The sequence below is a fragment of the Cryptomeria japonica genome, chromosome 10 (assembly GCF_030272615.1).
Source record: "Cryptomeria japonica chromosome 10, Sugi_1.0, whole genome shotgun sequence".
Lineage (NCBI taxonomy): Eukaryota > Viridiplantae > Streptophyta > Pinopsida > Cupressales > Cupressaceae > Cryptomeria > Cryptomeria japonica.
Genome location: NC_081414.1, coordinates 463,718,130 through 463,741,873, shown reverse-complemented (window position 1 = coordinate 463,741,873; position 23,744 = coordinate 463,718,130). Strand labels below are relative to the sequence as shown.

General features: G+C 36.8%; 1 protein-coding gene across 2 annotated transcripts in view; it reads left to right on the top strand.

Moving 5' to 3' along the window:
- The first annotated feature begins 295 nt into the window (after window positions 1-295).
- Window positions 296-23,744, top strand: part of LOC131859414 (serine/threonine-protein phosphatase PP-X isozyme 2) — a 57,952-nt gene continuing 34,503 nt past the window's right edge. Inside the window, exons 1-2 of one of the 2 annotated variants that reach the window (XM_059213126.1) lie at window positions 299-546; window positions 23,232-23,384. In XM_059213126.1, coding sequence (XP_059069109.1) covers window positions 406-546; window positions 23,232-23,384 — 294 coding nt within the window. In that variant the 5' untranslated portion in view covers window positions 299-405. Of the gene's footprint in view, window positions 547-23,231; window positions 23,385-23,744 lie in introns of both variants that reach the window. The other variant, XM_059213127.1, reaches the window with a different exon arrangement.

The following is a 23,744-nucleotide window of genomic DNA, read 5'->3' as shown; positions in this document are numbered from 1 at the left end:
TGTAGTTTTCTAATATTCAAATAAAAGACTGTTAAAAAATTAGACCACTGCAATCTCTATTCTATTATTATAGATAAATTATTTTTGTTAAAATTTATTAATTCTCTACTTTTAAAATTTTATTATCTTGTAATATCCAAATAAAAGACTCATTAAAAAAATAAGCGAGGCATTGCTAATTTGACCACTCCGACCAGATAAAATAAAAAAATAATAAGAAGTAAGGATTTATTAATGTTGAACGGTTCCCCATATAGTTATAAAGACTAAAAGAGGGGTAAAAATAGTATAAAGACGTAAGATAATACTACATGAGGTTTTACCGAGCAAAAAAAATACTACATGAGGTTTTCCTAGGGCAGAAAAAGGTTGGTGGGTTTTTGAAGGTAGGAGAGGAAAGGGAAAATGTCGGAGCTGGACAGGCAAATAGAACAGCTGAAGAGATGCGAGCCGTTAGAGGAGTGGGAGGTCAAGGCGCTTTGCCTCAAGGCTATGGAAATTCTTGTCGAGGAGAGCAATGTTCAGCGGGTCGATGCCCCCGTCACTGTATGCAAATACCAACATTTCGCCCATCTTACTTACTGTCTTTTCGGAGCATGCAATGATTTTCAATTAGTTTCTGATGATTTCAAGCTTATTACTCGAGAGGATTTAATAGTTATTAAAGAGAAGGTTGCGTGTTGGGTATAATTTTCAATATTTTTCTGATGGTTTCAAATTTCAGTATATGAAGATTTATTGTTTTGAAAGCCAAAGTTTTGTATTAGGTATAGATAAAAGATTTTTTTTGTTTGAATGTTTACAAGATGCTAGGGATTATGGAATGTGTTGAATGGTGATTGCTTGCTCCTCGGGAAATGCGTACAGATAGCACTACAGTCCTATGTTTAATCGATCCATTCCCACTTTAACATCCACTTTTTTCTTTTTCCCTTCCTGAACATTGGTGCTAGACGATTTCTTACATATTGCACGGTCGCATATTTACTTATTGGAGACTCTTTGCTTTCGCTGTCTGTAAATAGCCGTTGCATTGGTATAAGCTCTTCCGAGTTCGCTACTCTTTGATCAGGTGTTGGCGTCAAGTTATTGTCTGATGACAAATCTAGTAAATCCTTTCGCGACACCTAAAACATTGGATTATAATTTTTTGATGTAGTTTGGTAGTGTGTATAGGCTGTAAGAGTAGATTGCAACCCTTCCAGAGTTGTTTGTGCTTGGGGCATGCTTTTTGACAGTTATATTTATTGAAATTTCATGAAGGCTCGAGCACCTTAAATATCAATATAGGAGGTATTTTGGAGTGTTTATCTTCATTCTTTATTTTGGATTTGCAGTTACATTCCATCTTTTGGTTGTACGGGTGCCCCGTATCAGTTAATCTGATTTAGTTGTGTGTGCCATTGCTGCAGGCATGCTTCATGTAGACTTGTAGTATCTTAGTATAGTTAGTTCACGATATTCACGGGCAAATTAGATTAAGTACTAAATTCAGCTGTGAGTCTCCTTTTTTGTGTATCCTTTCTATCATTTTGTTTTCCATGCATGCTTGTCCCATTGCATGTCAGATTTTCTTTCTTCTCTTATATGCATTCTCTTCCCTTAGAATGCTAGTTTTTCTAGTTTTTTCTTTTGAATTCAAGCCTTTTCCAACATTTCTCTGATATGTAATTGTTTCCAATTTTATAAATAAGCTAATATCAGTTTGTGAGTAATAAGGTAGTTGAAGTCCTTTTAAATCTTAAATTTAGAGAATTTTTTTTAACCTAGAACAAAGCCCCCCCACCCCTCCCCCCCCCCCACTTGAAGATGAAGGACCAACACAGATTGTATAAGATGAAGATGTTTCGTCAAAGTTGGAGAGGCATTGTAGGTTGTATGGTATGAGCTGTAGGAGTAGATAGATGACTCCTATACACCCTCAAGATCCTTACAAGAACAAAATGGCTTCCACAAGAGAGAACGACAATTAACTCGCATAATACTACATAGATTGATAATGATTGAATATGAATACAAATGTACACAGTCCTTGCTTGTATAGGTAAGGTGATGAGGTAGAAGTTCACAAGATGTTGACATGTATCTTAATCCCATGTGATGAGACAACTACCCTTGATACAAACATTAAATGCATGTGCAAATATGAAATATAATATTAAAATAACCAGTGTGTCTATAAATAAATAATGAGACATGGCCTCATTATACTAACTTAGGAATTTGCAACCTAATTTTAGGTGCAAGCTAGAACCTAAGTAAACTTAACATTTGAATAGGTTCCCACTAATAAATAGATAGGAAATGACCCCATTCACACTAACATGAGCTTTTCCATCAATACAAGTGTTATATGTATCCCATCATGATGAAGAACCACCACAAGTAGTATGGGAAGAAAACCTTCGTGAAGAAAATCAAGAAGAAAATAAGATATGAAAATGTTGAAAGAGTCAAAAAAACAAGATGGAAAGGTAGTTGAAGTCCTCTCAAATATTAGAGAAGAAATGTTTGACCTAGAAAAAAGCTCTCCATTTCACTAGTTTGAAGATGAAGAGGCAACATAGATTTTATAGGATGAAGATGATTCCTCTAGTTGGAGAGGCACTATAGGTTGTTTGGTATGAGCTTCTCCATCAAGACAAGATGAGGAACTTTCACCGGTAGAATATGTATCCCATAATGATGAATTACCACCACAAAGAGTATGCAAAGACAACCTTTGTGATGAAGATCAAGAAGAAAATAAGAGATGAAAATGTTGAAAGAGACATAAAACAAGAGGGAAGCAATTGAATCAAGGTATGGATCATTGTGGCCAATCACAAGCAAATAGGTGAGTAGTTATTTTTCACTCCATGCTACCTAGGGACACATTCTCTCAAATGTCATGGTTGTATATGTATATTTATGTAGATTTAAGCTTGTGGCTTTGCACAAATCATTTATACTTTCTTTAGAAGCAACATGAAACTATATTCTAAAATATTGAAGGAAGAAGAAGAAGAACTTTTATCGTCCACGAGGCTAAACATTGAAAGCCTATGGGACAAAACCACTTAGCTTGGTAAGCTCATTCTCCTTCTTCGACCATTGAAACAACTAATCCACACTATGCTGAATACTTGTCATGGTAGTCAACATGAGCTGGTCCATTAGTGTTGGATGTAAATGTTCATGCTCCAACTTTGATGGTGTAAAGAAAACTAAAACTCCCTTAGATGTTTTACATTCTTTTCTATGTGTTTTGCCTACAAAGACTAGCAATATAGAATACTAAGTATTCAAATTTCATATGTTGAATAGAATTAAACACAATGAATTGGGAATGCATATGTAAATGCTACTTGACACCAAATGAAGGGAAATACTAAACAATTTCCACCATTAATCCTACAAGGAAAGATGTCACAAGTTATCTGATCTATAAAAATTCTAGTAGCATTTTGGCATAACAACGCATGACAAGAATGAAAGAAAGAATAGAACAATTGCACAAAAGGGGCACCAATATGCAATGGGAAAGCCTTTTCATGAAAAATCCAACCTCCAAAGCATCAAAACAAATGTATTTTCAGCAATAAAATAGTTACAATATAATATTAGGCTATGAGCCTTCTCTTGGAGATCAACATTCTCAATCAAGGAGGAAACCGTGCAAGTATGGCCTTCGTTAGTTGTAGTAGCAAGCGTTGTTGTATTCCACATGATATGAATTCAAGAACAAATGAGATCTACACACCCCATTCCATACTCTTGAAGATCTCCTTATCAACCAACTCATGCCTTTGGGTATCTATAGCAAGCTTCACTCACAATGAATATATACTAGTGACATTTAACCTCCATTCCAAGCTTTCTATTTGTAGGCACAAGAGCAATATGCGAGGGAGAATTTACTAAGTTTTCTTGCCACCATTATTTAATGCCCCAAGCAACGATAATCAATGTACCTTATGCACCAAAGTGCATTTCTAAGATATGTGCTCAAGTATGCCAGTAGAACCAAGTGAGAACACGTTCTCCAAGACATCTCAATTGCTTTCTCCAAGTTTGGCACCCAATATTGGATTGCTATATGTGACCCAAGCATTAAATTCTTTTTACATTATTGAACGCATTTTACAATGACCTTTGTAGATGAAATGCATTTTACAATGACCTTTGCAAATGAAATGCATTTTACAATGACCATAAATTAAATGCTTTCCTCCAACAAATCCCACTAATCCATGACCTAGCAAGCATCAAATGCATTTCCCATAATGTATCACCAACATAAAATGTATTTGCAATGTTACACAAAACCATCTTTAAGGAAAATATTAAGCTCCCCCAAAGTGTGGTGCCCCATTTTGTGGTGGACCACAACATTATAAAATATCAAATATCCTAAAGCAAGGTTTTGACCACATAATCCCAACTCTTTTGAAAGAGAAAAAGAGTTAAGGTATCCTTGATTCAAAGTTTGGTGAAGACAAATGCCTAGGAGAGGCTGCAAAAGAGTGGAAGAATGATTGGTAGATATTTAGGAACCGTTTTTGGAGTCTCCAAAATACATTAGTAGGTCCAACCTTAAAGTTGGGCATGTGATTGTACAATTGTGCTATTGAACGTCGCCCAAAAAGTGTTCCAACAACTTTTTGTTTGTGCAAGTCATGACTCCAACCACAAAAGTCATGCTTTGACCTTGATATATGCTCCAAACCTCCAATAGCTATTTGTGACCCTATTGAGGTTGTTTACCTAAACTTTATGATTGCCATAGTGCCTACATAGTTTAGAATCAAACACAACTTAGATATTGTTGACAAAAGTTTTGATGAACACAAAAAGCGGTCATCTTTGGAGATTGCACAGGGTACTGTTGTTACCTTTTTCCACACATTGCCCCATTGCAAATGGGGACCCTCTCCTTTCCTGCTTTCTAGGGTTTTTGTTAGTGCCCGTGGCCTTTTGCTTCAGTTTTGCTCGGCCTTGTCAAGTTTTGAATGGTTTGAGTCTAAAAGATTGAAAGTCATTTTTTGCAAGCCAAGTGATAACAGAGTCCGGATATCGTCGAAGTGCCCAGAAAGGCCAAAGGACGAAGAACACAATTGATTTGAACGAATTTGAACAACTTTCTATTTTTAAAAAGTTTGCTTTTTTGCTTTTTCCTATTTTTTGGGAAGTTTTGTTTTTGGCATTTTTAGCCCAATCCCCGTTATGGAAAGTTTTCCCTATTTTTTAGGGATGCTTGCTTTTTGCTTTTTCGAGTGGGGACCTAGGGCTTGCATTGATACCACTGACCTGCTTCGATCGCGATCAAGAATTTCCAAGTTTTGATCTAAAAGGCTAGGCTCCTACATTTTAGGGGTCATGATGTTTCAGATGGTTTGCCTGAGAATGGATTTTAAATTTCAAGTGAATCTGGTTAAAATTGAAGAAATTGTAGAATTTTGAATATTTTATAAGTTTGGCTAATGATTGATGGTGAGTGTTATGGCAGGTGATGAAAAGTCCGCCCAAGGTGCTGACAATGAAGATGTCTAAAAGTCCGCCCTGCGAAGTCATGGTCTTCCAAAACTCCGCCCTGATATAGTTTCAAAAGTCCGCTCTATGGATGAAATGAAAGGTAGTCTAAGGCAAAGAAAGTCCGCCCTATGCAAATAGTCTTCAACCTGCTGTGATACCAAGCCCAAAAGTTCGCCTTGGTGGTCATTCAAAAGTCCGCCTTTATACTTCCAAACTCCGCCCTTGGAGGTAGCCACTCAAAAGTCCGCCCTTGAAGCATGTGTTTAAACTCCGCCCTATGGAGAGAGATCAAAAGTCCGCCCTAGCATTGGTGGTCTTCCAAAAGTCCGTCCAATGGAGAGAGATCAAAAGTCCGCCCTAGCATTGGTGGTCTTCCAAAAGTCCGCCCTAGCCTTGGTGATCTCTCAAAAGTCCGCCCCTTGGAGGTAGTTTTAAAGGCTGCCTTGAAACATACCACTCAAAGTCCGTCTTGGAGGTATCATTCAAAACTCCGCCCAAGCAAGATATTGGAGGTAGTCTTAAACTCCGCCTATGATCATAAACAAGTTAAAGTCCGCCCTCCAAGCAAGTTGCCAAGCCTTCAAAAGTCCGCCCTATGGATGAAGTGAAAGGTGTTTGAGGTAAGAAAGTCCGCCTTAGGGTGGAGAGATGGCAAGCATGATGATGAAGTTCTCAAAGTCCAAGTGGAGATGCTTCAAAAGTCCGCCTCAGAGGTAGAAGAAAAGTCTGCCCTCCTTGGTGAAGTCTCAAAAGTCCGCCTTGGAGGTAGAAGAAAAGTCCGCCCTCCTTGGAGATGCTTCAAAAGTCCGCCTAAGTCAAAGGTGAAGCCAATACTTGCTAAGTATTGAGAATAGGGAATATTCCTTGGTGATGTCATCCAAATCTTCATGGAATTTGAACTGAATCCCAAATTAGAAAGTTTCCAGGAGGATATTTGAAAGATCAAGTTCGGATATATAGACTAAAATCAATTTAGAAACTTGCACAAGAAGAAGATTTTCGAACTTAAAGAGATGACAAGCCAACCGAAGTATAAAATGGAACCTTTCTCTATGGATACAACGGACTGAGGATGAATTAGAAACATGAATTGGAAAAGATCTGCGTGTTTCTAATTGCAGATTCGAACTTCATTACCAATACATTCTTCACTTCTTCATTCTCACACAAAAGTTCAAACTTTCTGAGCAAGTTAAGAGAAATATTAAGAGTTATTTTGCAGATTGAGGGTTACTTAAAAGAAGATTTTGTAGATTGGAGGTGTTGCAAGGTGATCTCTTGCAGGTTGAGCGAACTTTTTAAGGAATTTTTATTTATCAACTTCATTCTTATCAAGTGTCTGCAGATTTTTGGAGTTGAACCAACTGATAGAAGGCAGATTCGTCAAGTTTTCTGAGTTTCTTGAAATTCCTTCTATCTTCTCGCCTTCTCATTCATTCGAAGGTGAAGTTGGTTTTAAATGCAGATTTATTACATTTTCTGAGTTTTCCAGATTCATTGGAGGTGATTTTTGTGAATTTATCCAAATTTTCAGTAAGAAAGATCATTTTTGGACTAAATGGGGTGAGGGTTTTCAAAGTTATAAAACCTGGTTTTTGGATTGCAATCATAAACGTCCCTAGAGTGTGGAGTTTACATGTGAAAATTCCATTTTCATGACTAAGTATGAAAGTGAAGTAAAAGCTCCAAACTCTTAGCCATTTGCAAACCTCAAATTTTTAATCTAAGTTCTGATTTCTAACTTAAGCTTCATGTTTATTTGCAGATTTCAGGCACGATGAAGTTCCAAGTAGACAAGGATGCTCCCCCTGAATCGAGAATGAACTCAAAATGGAAGAATATCAGCGATACCAACCTCAAGCATATCAATCTGAGGGAGTTCAAGAAGCAAATGTTCGGCTTAGATAACCTTGTGCCTACCGTGACCGCGCAAAAGATGATTAAGAGTGGTATTGTGCATGCTGCCGGCTTTCTCCCTACCATGCAGTGTACAGAGTTGGTAGCTTTCAGCGATGAGGCCATAAGGGAAGCTTTCAGAATTCCAGAATATCATAATGTTGTATATGTGACCAAGGATGAAGCTAATCGAATGTATCAAGACCATTTGGAGGAGTACGGTGCCATTGTCAATCATTCCTGGCTGGACAAGCCAAGGAAGGGTGCCTCCAAACTATAGAGGAAGAGCTTGGTAAGGGCGTATTTCAAAGAGGATATTGGAGATATGATTGTCCTGTTGAACAGGATAATGGGTAATCCCCAAGGCGCTCCATTTGAGCCCTGTATGTATTATTTCATAAACGAAATAATGAGTGGAGTCAAGATGATAGATTGGGCTCGGATGATAAGCAATAACTTGGACAGCCAGCTGAGAAATCTGGAGGCGGATAGGACCTTTTACATGAGTTCATACTTGTTCTATTCCTTGGCTAGAACCTACTGATACAAAGGCCTCACTTGTAGAGGGGAAGTGGGAAATAAAGAGAATCAATTTCCTGTCTATGACTGTTATCCCCAGCTTCACATGGAAGAAATGTTTCATTTCAAGAGGGTAAATGATACATTCTTGATACACATCACACGAACACTGCAAGGTGGATTGCATTAGAGACTCTCAAGAGTCTATGGACTTCATAAGCAGATTCGGGTATTGATATATTCAATACTCGAAGTTCACCTATATCAGAATTCAGGGGTTTTCCGGATCTCCCTACAAGCTCCTAGCCTACCCTACCAACCAAGTTGTGCTATTGGAAGTTGTGAGGCAACTAGAGGGCTATATGACAATTCAAAGAGATAAGCAGAAGAAGGCAGGAACCTTTTCTCTCACGATTGGAAATGGATTAGAGACGTGCCCATCATCATAAGCCGCTGCCATTGCAGAGAAAGAGCTGGCTTGGTACCCTTTCTACCAGTACAAAGCAAGAAAGAACTTTGATCCATTCCATAAGATGAAAAGGGTAGAAGGGATGATCTTCGAGCACAAAGCTGATTTGGAAGATTATTGGGCTAACGCAGCCGATAGTTTCGAAATCAGGAGAAGATTTTGGTCAAGGATTCCCTTGAGCATGGTGAGAGAAACGAAAGTATTCAGAGTTGCTGATCAAATAGAAGACAGTCTTGAGCTTCAACAACCAGGCTTTGAGAAGATGAGGAATGAGCCACTAGCCTTGGTTGATTGGTCAGAAGGAGAGAAATCAGATTTGGTAGACCTCATGAGATCAGTGGTCGAATACTCCAAGTGGTGGACATCTGAGAAGACGAAACAATTGAAGTCCAAAGGTGTTGTCTTGACTTATGATTTAATGGGAATAGATGACTCTCTGTCCCCCAACCCTTGTATCTCTGCAGGCAATGCTCGAAATCCAAAGAGTGTTGGGTCCCGGAAAAGGAAGGAATTAGTTGGAAGCTCTGGAAAGGCCAGGGGAAAGAAAGTTGATGGGGAGAGACGTGAGTCCAACTAAGGTCATTCCATTTTTTAGTGCCGCATCTGTTGTGCCTGACCAGAATGCAGTTGAAGAGCAAGAGATGGACAAAAATATGGGGAATAATGAAGTGAGAGTGCCTTCTCCTTCGATCGAAGAAATAATGAGAGAAGCTGTTCAAAGCCCGAACAAGGAACAAGTTTTAAATGCAGCCATAGAAGTTGAAGAGCTTGAGCCCCCAGTAGTTTTCCTTGATGGTATAGTTACTTGACTAGGAGGGACAGATGATGGATTTGATCAAAATACTGTGGAGCAGTCAACCATTCCTGATTGGTTGAGAGAAAGGATAAGGGCTAAGGTTCCTAATGAAACCCATTTTGAAGAGAATACATCAGCATTTCTGGCAAAGGTGAACGAACCAATTGTAGTTAAGCCACCTAAGCCAGCTAGAAAATTCTCTTTGATTCAGAGGGATAGTGCAGGGTTTAGGACAATTCAGATAGCTGTGCCAAAAGAAGGAAAAACTCGGGACAATATTGCCCCGTAGGATTATAAGATTACTACTGTAGAGCTGGGTAAGCCTACTCAGGACCAAGAAGTCCAGTACTTTGACGACTCTTGCAACACCCTCAAGGCAAGGCTAGCCAAGGAGAAGGAGAAAAGAAAGAAGGTTGAGGAAGAGAATCAGCAGTGGAGGAAATATGTTCTCCATCTAACTAGGCCACTCAACCATGAGATACCAGTCACCCCTCTGCAGCCTCTTCAGCAAGAGTCAATGAAAGATTACGAGGACATGAAGGGCACATTCACGCAGGCTAAGGAATGGATCTCGGATGCTTCGGCGCGTGTTGACATACTTGTAGAAAATTTAGTATCAGCACATGAGTCGGCTTCTTCATTGGTCAGCCGAATTCAAGACTTAGCTGCAAATTGGGAAGATGTTGAAGAAATCCAAGATGAAATACTTCCACAATTGAAGGTTATCCGAGGTATGTCAAAACGAAGCTTGGTAGATGCAGGTGTCATACAGGGTGGGGATAGGTATGACTTTAACACTTGGTATTATGCTTTGGTCACCAGGATTGAAGTCCCGAAGAAATCCAAAACTAAGTGTTTTGAGACAGAGGAAAGTGTCAGAGAAATTTTAAGTAAGGTGTTTCGTGTAGCATCAAAGATCTGGAAGAAAGAGGGTATACGAGAAAAACACCTGCATGCAAAGAACCTGAGAGCCAAAATTCAGGCGAGCTTTTTCAAAGACTCGGGGATGATTGATAAGGGCGATCTCTCAAGGATTGCAAGTTTTCTCCTCATTGATGAGAACTTTCTTGTCCAGGTAGTTGAGTGGGAAGGCATCCTCGCTATGTGTACTCATGATGTGGACATCGTCGACTTTCAGATTAGTAACCTGCTAAGTGTCACCATAGAAGAGGTTAGGCTCATTGAGTTCAGATACATTGAATCTGTAAATGGGGAAACTGGACACTCACCTCAGTGACAGTAGTAGCTGTGCCACTTGTCATGTTCTCATTCTTTCAAATTGATAGTGTTAAGGGTGCTTCACGTTGAGGTTCATCTATGGAAAAGAAGGGGCGGTTTTGTACTACAACATTGGGATTAGATGGGGGTTGCATTCCCTTTGTCTTTTTTTGTGTGGTTTGATTCAATCTGCAGGCTTCCCTCTCTTCTGCTGCCTCATGCTCCCTAATATATTTCATCACCATCTCATCTGGTATAGGTTTACCCTCTTTTCCAGGGCATTTTTTGATGCCTCTAACTGGTATTCCATACAAATGGCTTGCCACCCGAAAATATGAACTATTACGTTCTTTACCACATCCTTGGCATCTCCAATGGAAACCCCCACCTCGTGGAAGCGGTCTTATAATGTCAACATACTTCCATAAGGGAGAATTTGGATCATTTCTTTGTTTTGATTGTTCATTTTTGCCAATGGAGGAAGAGGTAGACACCATTCTAGTTCTTATGGAAAGAAATAATATGAACAAATTCAAAACAAAAACAAAATAATGAAAAACAATTAATGTTTCATGTTTGACAATTTATGAAACAAAAATAGTTGAAAAAAATGTTCAAAAACCTACCTCTTTCAGCCAATGGGAGCTTGCAAATGTGTGGAAATGATGCTGCAACACTTGTTGAAGCTTCAAAAATCAGTCTTCAACTCCTATTTGATTTTGAAAGCCAAACTTTGTTCACCCTTTCTTCAACCTGCTAGCAAAAAACTTTTGTTTGCAACACAAATGAGGAGAAATGAGCCAAGTTTATGTTATAAAACTCACTTTTAGGGTTATATTTTCATTTTTTAAGTAGCAGATGTCAAAAGAAAATTAAATTTTGCAAAGAACTTGGCGTTTTTTGGCTGCTGGCTGCCCGGGTTCGACCTGGGTCTGCCTTGGTCCACCCGAGTTTGACCTGGGTCCACTCGGGTTCGTCCTGGCACAAACCACGCCTGTGGAACATGGACCCTGTCCGGACCACAGGTGGACTGGACCAGGACCTTGAACCAAGACCAAGGGGCCAGGAGCGAGAACCTGATAACTTATTTAATAAACTATTAAATTATATTGAAAACAAGATGGCGTTTCCAAGTACCTCTGTACCAGTACTAATCTCCTGTTCCAGTACCAATATTGGTCTCCTCACAACCATGGTTTTAGCATAAAATTACTAGCACAATAAAGATTTAATCCTTGCTTGCAAATTTATAGTTTGCTTGCAATTTTTTGAAAATTTGTTGCATGTAGAGTCTCCAAAAGATATGATTATTTAGCTCCCTTCTTTCTTCAAATATGTAGCTGAACTGTGAATCTTGTGTGAATCTGCTATGACTAGGGAGAATTTCTTGTACAAAATCAATTTTGTCGTAGGGTTCTTGCCCAAGGGATTTAGAAAACTGCTTAGCTTCCCAAATGGTGTTTCAAGAAACTAAGAAAAGCCAACAAAAATATCTAGAATAATAGGAATGTTTTCTCACAACCTCCTTTTTTAAAAGCCCCTTTTAGGTATCTTTCTAGAAGCTATATATCTTAAACATTTAATATCATTCTAGAAAAAATATATATTAGCTTTTTATTTACTTTTGAACCTTAAGAATCACTTTATAATTAAAGTTAATTATATTTCTGCACAACCACAAAGTTGCAGAAACTATTGACGTAAGCCAACTATGAATATTGATCTTGCCAAAACAACCTTAAAATTGCAAGACATCAATTTTAATGAAGATCGGTGCTTTCCAAAAATAGGAGACTTCTCCAAGAAATGTGGAATGCTCCCAAATTGTACTCACTTGATTTTTTGAATTCATTGCAACTATCGAATTCCATTCCGAAAAGGTTGGCACTTTCCAAGAAAGTTAGAGTTCCAAAGATATTGGAAAGGCCACAAAAAATGGGACATTACACTACACTACTATTGGTGTGGATATAATCTTCCAAAAAGTTGGAAATGGGAAGAAAATAACTAGGGGATAAGGGTTTGCCTTGGATCACATCTTGATGGGGGGTTTTATGCTCAAAAACAGCTTACATGGGTTTTAAAACAAGTCTAAGGGAATGGACCCTAAATAAGTGTTCAACATAGAGTGAAAAGTGTGAAGTATGCAATTACAACTATGTAGATATTTGTTGATTGGTTGTTGGCTCTAGCAAAGGTGGAAAATATGGCTTAAATGTTCTACATTGAGTATTTTAAGGAGATGTAAGTAGGATGATGGATTAGGAACAAACGTGTTATCTCCAACTCATGCAATATGTTGTAAGGATCACAGTTCAAGTGTTTGATTTTTGAGTGTGAGATTTTGCTAAGATCTAGAGGGAATGGAAAGCACAAATAAGAGAGAACACAATAGATGATAGGAATAAACTGTATTCTATCAAGATGCAAAATGTGATCAACTAGATCATCAATCATTGTTACATACAATGTAGATGAGCCTGATTATATAGGCAAGGCTATATGGATATGTGAGCACACAAACATGACATGTGGCTCAATAAGAAACAAGGGTAGGTAGGAAATAGGTGTGGTAGGTAGGAGAAACAATAAAATATTCCACATGAGGTGGATCACCCACCGAAGGTGGAATTATCACTCCACAATAAGTGGATATGATAGAGTAGTAACAAGAGCACACCATAAAAGGTGGAAATTCTCCTACACACTATCCCAATGTGACACAAACATCCAAGTGTCTCATACCCAAACTACTATGAAATGCATTTCCGAAGTAAACTTAAGTAAGGTGTAATAATATCCAAGATGATTAATTGTTTACACCAACACCCCCCTTTAAGTGCAACTTAGGGGAATGCACTTAAGTCTACAATGCAACTAAGCAATGCGAGATGGGTCCCGGCTATGAGGCCATGTTAGGTACCCATGTACAAATGCAAATGCATGCAAACCAATGCAATGAAATCTCTCACAAAGCGGGGAAAGAGAGAAAAACTCAATGGGAAAAAACCCTCCCCCAAAAGAGAGATGAAAGCTATACAAGAGAACTCTCATAGAAGTATATGAAGGACAAAACCCCATATGAGAGAACAAGATAAGCTAGAAAGCCCCCCCCCCCCCCCCCCCTCCTCAATGTAGAATCTGCACCAATGATAGAAGCTCGATGATGTATGAAGAGACTGCTCCACGAACATCGAACAACATTCCTCCCCTTAGGAAGAAACAAAACCAAAGGTGGATCCATGAAGTCTCCCCAATCATGAAGGGAAGATGTATGAAAAAAACTCATGATGAATGAAGTCTCTGTAAACTGCTCAAGTGTCCCCATGTCGATGTTAAAAGATACACCAACCAAAGGTGGTGAACTGCTCCACACTGCTGAAAAAGGTACTCCAAGATCTAGTGGAGATGAATATAGAACACGATCCAAAGACTCACATGTCTCCTCTAAGCATAAAGAGACCTCCTCCAACTGTTGTACATAAGTATCCACAATCATGTCAACCTCGAAAGAATGATCATTTAGAGAATGAACAAGAGGGTTAGAGTGTTCCCTCGCAACAATCGAAGAAGGATCATCTTCATTAAAGAGAAGATGAATATCATCAATGATGTCTCCCAAATCTGCAATGTAGGACTCCACAAACAAACCTGCAATGTCTATCAAGTAGTCATCCCATGAACCTGAAGCTGGAAGACAATGATTATCCTGCTACACTGAATCACATGAAGGCAAAATTGTCGCACTATCTGCATCATAAGGTGCAATAGATGATGTGATATCAATAGGAGGAGATGAAATGCAAGGCTCAAGAATGGGGTCACATGTGAGAATCCTCAAGTTCAAGTACCCAAAGCTCTCCTCAAAATCTGAATCATCACAAGAAGTGTGATCATCATGTGTAGAATCATCATATGTGAAATCATCCTCATCAACAAAATCTGAAAAGGAGTATAACCATGATGCATGATCAACCACCCCTGTCGCAATGATAGCTCCAGTCTCCAAGTCTCTAATGAAAAGTGACTCAGGTGTGAACTCCACAATTCTCTTAGTTGCGCCATGTTTGATTTGATAGATGGAAAGGAGATTGTTTGTCAAATGGGGTACACACAACATCATTGAAGGAGTTATCCCCAATGTCAATAGATCCTTTCCCAATCACATCCATGTATGTATGATTGCCCATTGAAATTTGCGGCATGGTGCAAGGCTCAAATGTAGAGAACATAGACTACGAAGATGCCATATGATGAGAAGCTCCTGAATCTAGAAGCCATCTCCCTGAATCATGACTTGTAGTAGCACAAAGAGCTTTTCCTTTTCTTGTCCCAAAAGAGTGAGTCTTCCCACTTGTAGAAGCCATGAATGCTTGCCCTTTTCCTTTTGATTGTGAGGAAGTAGAAGTTGATGAATCATCCTTCTTGTAGACATTAAGCAAATCAATGTTATGCTTTTTGAGGATATGTGTGAGCTCATCAATCTTCTTAGAATGGCAACGACGCTCCTCATGACCAAACTTTTTACAATAGGCACAAGTAGGTCTCTCCCTCTTTGGTGAATTGTCCCTCTTGGAAGAGAATGATTCTCCTTGTTGTGGAGAAGGTGATGCTTTGTCCTTAGGCTTTGATTGCCATTTCTTCTTGTTTGAGTTGTTCTTTCCTTGATTTCCTTTGTTCCCTTGATTTGCCACTAATGCTTGAGACTTAGAAGTCTTAAGAATGCCCATGCTTACCAACTTAGTTTGTTCCATCATCAACATTTCAGCGAAAGCATCAAATGTAGGCATTGTGTAGCTTGAACCCATTGTCATCCTATGGGTTTGGAAACTAGAAACAAATGCTGCATATTCTTGTAGAAGTTTGGCCATCAAGTTGAAGATCAATTGAGTATCTCTTTTGCCTTAGTGACATAATCTTGTATAGTATCAAAGTTCTTGGGATCTAACATGGTGAGATCACTATCAATCTGATATCCCCTAATCTCATCAACTTGACCATACAAGTCTTGAAACTTTTGCCAAGCATCCTTAATTAGAGTACATTTCTCAATATGAAAAATGAGATTCTTTGATACATACTTTCTTAAGGTACCAATTGCCATGATATTTTTAGTGAGCCAATCCAAGTGACCAACAAGATCAATCTTAGGATAAGCAGGAGCAACAATAGTTCCATCAATGTAATGAGTTAGTCCTTTTTCCATAACTTTACTCCATGCATCAATTTTCCAAGTAGCATAATTATGAGGAGTTAAGAGAGGAAACTTAGAAGAACCCATAACAGCAAAAAGGAAAAAACACAAGATAGAGAGAGGCACAATCACACAAGACACCCCCCCCAAATTACTCAATCAAGAAACCCCCCCCAAAATAATGATTTGACACTTTATACTTTGTGCGTGTACAATGGGCCACTTGCAAAACAAGGCAAGGTGGACTTCTGATTTTGTTCTACAACTTCTCAAAATGAGATATAAGAGACTTCAACAAATACTGCTAGTGATCTAAACTGAGATCTAAGCAAAATACAAGTACCAAATAGGCCAAAAAATGACCAAATACTGAAAGTACAATTTCTACTTAAAATCATTGCAAACAAATGGTAGATTATGAAAGTAGACAAAAAATTATGCATTTTAAAAAAAAACGACACCTAAAAAGGAGTCCATATGAGCCCAAACGGAGCCTCCAAAGTTGTAAAAATCGGGATTTTATGATTTCCGAAAAACCTGTATCCGAAAAACCTGTATCCTCCTGCACCAATATACAGATCATGAAATTCTACCCCAAAACAAAAAAAATTGCTTGAAAAAAGGAGTCCGGATGAGTGAGATGTCACTATTTGAAAATTGCTTGCAAAATTATAATTTCTAGAAAATTTTTGTCGCAGCTTCAAACTTCAAATGCCTCTAGATTTGGCCTCCAAAGTCCGATTTAGATGAAACAAAAGGCAAAACTGACTTTCTTGGATCTCCTCATTCCAATGGTGACCTTAGATTTGACCCTTCAAGCTTCAATATTAACCTGCAATAGAAAACTTCAAAATACACAACCTCAAATAGCATCAAATTTCTCTCAATTGACAAACCAATGACACTTTAATGGCTTTGATGCCATGTGAGATTTTGCTAAGATCTAGAGGCAATGGAAAGCACAAATAAGAGAGAACAAAATAGATGATAGGAATAAACTGTATTCTATCAAGATGCAAAATGTGATCAACTGGATCATCAATCGTTGTTACATACAATGCAGATGAGCTTGATTATATAGGCAAGGCTATATGGATATGTGAGCACACAAACATGACATGTGGCCCAATAAGAAACAAGGGTAGGTAGGAAATAGGTGTGGTAGGTAGGAGAAACAATAAAATATTCCACATGAGGTGGATCACCCACCGAAGGTGGAATTATCACTCCACAATAAGTGGATATGATAGAGTAGTAACAAGAGCACATCATAAAAGGTGGAAATTCTCCTACACACACTGTCCCAATGTGACACAAACACACAAGCGTCTCATACCCAAACTACTATGAAATGCATTTCCTAAGTAAACTTAAGTAAAGTGTAATAATATCCAAGATGAATAATTATTTACACCAACACTGAGTTTAGTTGTTTTTATCCACATTGGATAAGTCTATTGTAATTTTATATAAGGATGCTTCTTTCCTTATTTATTTAAGTTGAATGAATATCTTTGTAATCTTTTTGTACTCTATTTTTTGTAGTAGCAAACCCCAATCAACTGACTCAACTTAACACTGACATGACTTCCAAAAGTACATGAATAGGACCTGTACATTTCAAGAACATCAAGTCATGCTCATGTATCAACACATAAGGTGTTAATTCAGAATTAACATACGTTTTGCCAAGTAGGTATTTCATCTTCTAGTAGCCCCCATAAGATCACTGCTACACACCTAAATTATGATTTTTTTACTCTTGCAATATGTTTACAAATATTCTACTCATACAAAAACCAACATGAGACTAATATAAGCTCTGTGCAAGCACTAATGTTAGACCAATATTAGCTTCTTTGGGGTTTCTGGAAAGTCACAGGTCAAACATCTCCCTTCGATGTCACAACCATACTAGAAGCCAATAATAGAAGACAGTGATCCACAAGTTAGAATTCCATATTAGATATCCCTTTAGGAATTTGAACTTGGGTTTTCACAATAAGAACCCAACAATTTAACCAATTGAGCCAACCCCTTGGGCTAGATTGTTATTTTGGATTCAAGTCCCTACACAAACACAAATTTTCTCTTTTTTAGCAGCAACCATCCAATAATGTTTTTACCAGTTACTCAATACTGCTAGATCCATAATATCCCCACCATAAAATGAATATGCAGTAATAGTCATCGACATCCAAAGCCATCAGAATAAAAGAATTCCAAGTTTTTGGGAATATCACATTGAGCTGAGAGAACTGGCTCATCATCTCTGCATGTTGCTTCTCTAGAGCCACCTTTAGCAACATTGTGAAGGGATCTGAGGAGTCAACTTATTCTTTAAGATCCATCAGTCGTCGTTTGGCGAATCTTGAACTCTCTAGGCTCCTTCTCTGCCAGTTTGAGCTGCATTTCTACCTGTAGTCATACAAAAGAAATGATGACTTTGCAAAGACACTAAGCAACCTCTTCCTTTGGAACACTAAGCAACCTCTTCCTTTGGAACAAACCTAGATTTCCTGCTTTCCAAATAAAATACAAAGTTTCAATTGACATGACTAGGCTTATTTTTTTAAAAAGCTTCAAAACGTGTTTATTCAGCTGCAATTATACCTGTAGGCACACAAAAAAAATGATGACTTTATTTGCAAAGACACTAAGCAACCTCCTTTGGAACAAATCTAGATTCCCACTTTCCAGATAAACCACAAAATTTCAATCAACATGACTAGGCATAAGTTTTTAAAAAGCTTCAAAACATGTTTATTACAACTAATCATACTAAACAAAGTATTTAACCAAGAAATATCTTTTGTTTTTTCAATTAAAAGTTTTCCTATGCAATAATTATTTTTTTCCTAGCAGATTTGCAAAAGGACGCATGAACACATAGAAAATAGAATCACAAATGTACAGAAAGAGAAAGGGCCCACATTGTATCCACCACTAGTAGGAGTAAAACCAACAAGCTTGTAGTGCAAAAGAGGCTACCTAAAACAAGAATTTTTAGGTTCTGAAGACCAAATAATATTGATCTCTTTTATCCAATTTCTGAAGGAACAAACAATAATTCAATTATGATTAAGATTCCAAAAAACAGGACAAGAGAAAGATAACTTATCATCATTTACTAGAAATTTAAAGTAAATGGTGGGCCTTAATCCATCTAATATTAACCCATATCTTAGCATCAATATCCAATCTAATGCATGAATGAAAATGCTCACAAACAGTCCTAAGGGATGGAATATTTTCATCTTTGAAAAGTTGATATGTTTTACTTAGATGATCTCAAGTAGTCAAATAGCCAAAATAGAGAATATGAGAGATGGTCTTTATTAATTTAACAAACCAACCCCTTGTTGAGAAACTGCTAATGGCAGCAAAAGATATTCTTGCAGGCAAGATTTGACCAAAGTAATATAAAAGCCCGTTGGTAGGACATCCTATGAAGAGAAAACACCATCATTGACCCATAGTACAACCATTTAACAGATTCCTAGGACCTCTAAATAGAACCAAAGATGCTAGAGACTATTGGCTTAATTGATAATGTGCCAGACAAAACGTCAATCGGATGCACACTTTTCTAATTACTCTTGGATTTAGGAAGACCATTGGTGATATTGTATCTAATAAGCACTTTACAAGGCTCATTACCTTAAAAGGATCTTTGTAGCAATTTTATAGCCAAAGATACCCCATGGTTTTTTAAGTTGCTTAAGATGAAGGCATCTGGTATACTCTGGTTTACAATATATATTCCAAGCAATAACATCTCTTCCTACCACCTTTCTCACTTGATCACATAAATCTATAATTATTTTATGCAACTTCTTCACCCCTAGAGCTTCCGAACAGCTAACATGAAGCATAGTAGTTAGAATGGGAAGAAATGACCTTTTGGCAAACTTGTAAATTTTGACCAATAGAGAGAAAATGCACATGCCACTTACCCACTTTTCTCAAGATCTTAGCAAGTATTTGTGACCATGTCTTTGAAAATGGGAGCTAAAGTAAAGGAAATCTCTAAGGACCTTGTAATCTTATTAGGCTTGGGTGATGACCAACCCAAATCGGGATTCATATCAGGACAAACATAATTCCGTTCAACAAGATAGAACAGTAAACTTGTAAATTTGTAATGTCCCCTAGTTAGTTATACTTTTAAATTAACCTAAATTTACCCAAATCTAAAATAGGTAATTAAGTTTATGGGAATACCTTTGTATACTGTTTTCCTGCAACACAAAATTAGAGAACACATATGAAGTAATACCTATAAATTGAAACATATGCTAATGAAGTAGATTGAATAATATAAATTTTAATGTATTAATTACGATTAGTATTAGTTTATTAGATAAAATCAGATTGTTATATTTGTTAAATAAGATCAGATTTGCTAGACAAAATTAGATTGTAGGTTAGTTACTTTCCTTAATTATTCAATTCATTAGTACACTAGGGTAGGCTAGTTGGATAGGGTGTCCAAGAGATCCTCCATCCTAGGCCCAAGAGCAGATACCACATCCCTCTTGGCTCCATATGGCAGGTGTTAATTATCCATTATGGAGTGGCGTACCCAGTGAGGTATCCTATCACCGTTCCCCCTCATCACAACCACCTTCCCTCTTAAGCCCAAGAGCAGATGCTTCACCCCTCTTGGCTCCATGTGGCAGGTGTTAGGCATCCATCATGGAGTGGCGTACTTAAGAGAGAGTCCCTCATATTCAATGAATCTTTTGTGATATTCCAATGAAGTTATATTTATTCGATTCATCTCATTATGATAATCAACTACATCTGACGTAATTATCATATTACATTATATTACATTAGTGCCTTGTATTGGACTATCATCAATGTTTTCTGTTAGTATTACTTTGTATCAGTATTAATCATTTATTGTCATTTTTCCATTACAATCAGTTTGTTATTCCTTATATTATTAGCATTATAAGAATTTACAGTATTACCATAATTTGTGTAACCTGAATTTGATTGTATTATGTATTCTTGAGTTTATGTGCAGATATATATTTATATGTTATGTTTGACAGTACTGTTATTTTAATGTTGTTTGAAATAAATAGATATAATTTGTCTTTTTATCTTAATATTATATTAACTGTCATTAACTTGATTAAGAACGTCCACTTTAGTTTATATTCATTGGTGCACATAGCTGGATTTAAATATGTATAACATATGGCTGATATATACTTTAATGTTAACTCAGAAAATTCATGCTTATACGTACCTGTCACTGGTTCTGACCGCTCCTTTTATCCTCACTGGCAGACTTAGGCAATCCCTCTCCAAAAATGTTATTCCTTTTTCCCTTATTCCTTTATATCTCTCAATGTAAGGGAGAGGTCACACCTCTTCATCATGTATGCCCTTTGGCAAGAGACACACCCTTTCACCATTAGCACCCCTTGAAAGAGTGCAACTCTTCATCATTTTTGTCCTTTGAAAGGGACACAACCTTTCACAATCAGATCTGCCCTTTCATTTTCAAATTCTCCCTCTCTTTGAATGAGTTCTCTTCTCCCCTTTATACCTCATATTTGGGAGAGTCACAACTTATCATTTCATGCCTTTTGACCATTCATTAATTTAATTAAACTTTAATTATATTTAGGTATATTCTTTTATATTTTAATTTAAATTTTATTTTTATTCTTTTGTATTTTAATTCTATTATTATTATCTATTATTAAATTCTATTATCAGAGTTGGGACATCACAAAACTTGTTAATAGAAAGCAAATCATCAATTTAAGTGCATAAAATTATTCCTCTGCAACCTGAGAAACAAACGATTATTATCAAATATTTGTTGCTCAATCAAAGTATCTTATTAGGCAAACTTATCCCTTATAGAAGAGGCTTAAGAAATTGTATGAAAAGGTAATGATGAAACTTTGCTGCAATTATAAACAAAGAGGGGACTAAAGGGCACACCTTCTTAATAGACCCCTTCCTAGTTTAATGCACTATGGGATTACTATTTTTAATCAATGAATGAATAATGAGTGGTTTACAAGTCACAAAACTTGCTTAAGTTTTTGCAAACAGTGTTGTAAAATAAGCAGAGTTGATTGTTAGGGAATCTCCATGTTAAGCGTGTTTGAGTTGGAGTAGTATTAGGATGGGTGACTATGAAATTCCTGCTTTTCACATCTTTGAGCATTGCCTAGATGCAATGAGTGCCAAGTGGACCATTCATATTCATGATAGATGTGTTCTTGTGAACCACTACTCAGAGTATGAGTTGATGTAGATTGACTTGAGATACACAGCTGTTAAAAAATCATCAGATACTTTGATGCAGTGGAAACACCATTTATACATGAGCTTCTAATCTGTTTAAATTTAATAAACCAGTGCTAGATTCCAACAACTGAGATTGAGGTTCTGTATTTAGTAAAGGGCATCTTTTTGAAATTAATAACAAAAGAACTTTGTTTCATTGACAAGAGTGACCGAGTCTGCAGCTCCATTTACAACCGTAGGTTAGATTATGCTTTCTGATTCATGGTTAGTATAATGTTTATTTATCCCGTTTTTAAGGAAAACAATGATTCACTCAAACTTGTAATATAATGTATCTTTCACTTGGAGACAGACTTGGTGGAAGACTACATTAAAAACACTTGGTGTTGGTTTCATATAAATAAGAAACATATCTAAATACAAATTTCAATTATATATCAATATCAGAAATCCAGTGCTAATAAAAGATACTACTATGGATTATCTCTCTTTCTGATTGAATCAATTGATAAAGCTTCTGTTCACATAATCATCTTAAGCCTTGCTATTGATAGCTCTTCATTTTTACTGCCTGTTTGGGCTCTGATAAGACAATTTACGACACTTAATAACTGGTAAACTATCATGCAAAAATGAGAAATGCATATGTATAATTTTACTATATTAGTTCCATTCACTTCTATTAACCTGTTAGTAGCACTTAAAAAAAACTAAGAAATGTCATCCAGGGACACCTCTAAATGTTCCTATTAGATGGGTTTTTGTTTTGAATATGTGGGATAAGTACCATGTATTACTGGGTAACTCTAGTTTTTTTTCAAGTAACTTACCATTTTTTCAAATTCCAAGCTATAATTTTTTTTACATTTATTTTTCTTGTGCAAAATATTTCTGAGTACCATTCAGCAAACAAGTTATTTGGAGGAACGTTGCAAAAATGAGAAATGCATATGTATAATTGTACTATATTAGTTCCATTCACTTCTATTAACCTGTTAGTAGCACTTTAAAAAAATTAAGAAATGTCATCCAGGGACACCTCTAAATGTTCCTATTAGATGGGTTTTTGTTTTCAATATGTGGGATAAGTACCATGTATTACTGGGTAACTCTAGTTTTTTGTCAAGTAACTTACCGTTTTTTCAAATTCTTAGTTATAATTTTTTTTACATTTATTTTTCTTGTGCAAAATATTTCTGAGTACCATTCAGCAAACAAGTTATTTGGAGGAACGTTATCATTTTTTTTAATGGGTCATACCCAATATATGAAAGCTTAAAAAGTAATATCGTTAGTTATATATTCAATTGTATTTTTTGTGAGAATGATATTATATTTTGCAGATTTGTGGAGATATTCATGGCCAATTTTATGATATGAAAGAGCTATTCAAAGTTGGGGGGGATTGTCCTCAGACCAATTACTTGTTCCTTGGTGATTTTGTTGATAGAGGCTTTTACTCTGTGGAAACTTTTTTGCTTCTGCTTGCATTGAAGGTATTTTAGGATTATGTTTTTTTAATGTAACAGCCTTGGTGCCATGGTGGTTTTCATTTTGTACTGAAATTAGTTATAGAATACACATTTTTATTTGTAAGTGTCAGTATATATTTGTTAAAACTACATTTTATTTTTGATGATATGGGTATGTGTTTAGAGAATGGCTAGAGAAATCAACCAAATTCCACATGAAATGTCAGGAGACGTTTGGCTCAACAATATAAATTATATAAGAATAATATGTTTTCTGTTCATGGCAGAACTTGGGTGTGGTTATCCTTAAGTTGTTCTGGGGTAAGCTTGAACTACATTCTTAAGATTAAAAAAATATCCACACTGTAATGTATCTCATGTCCT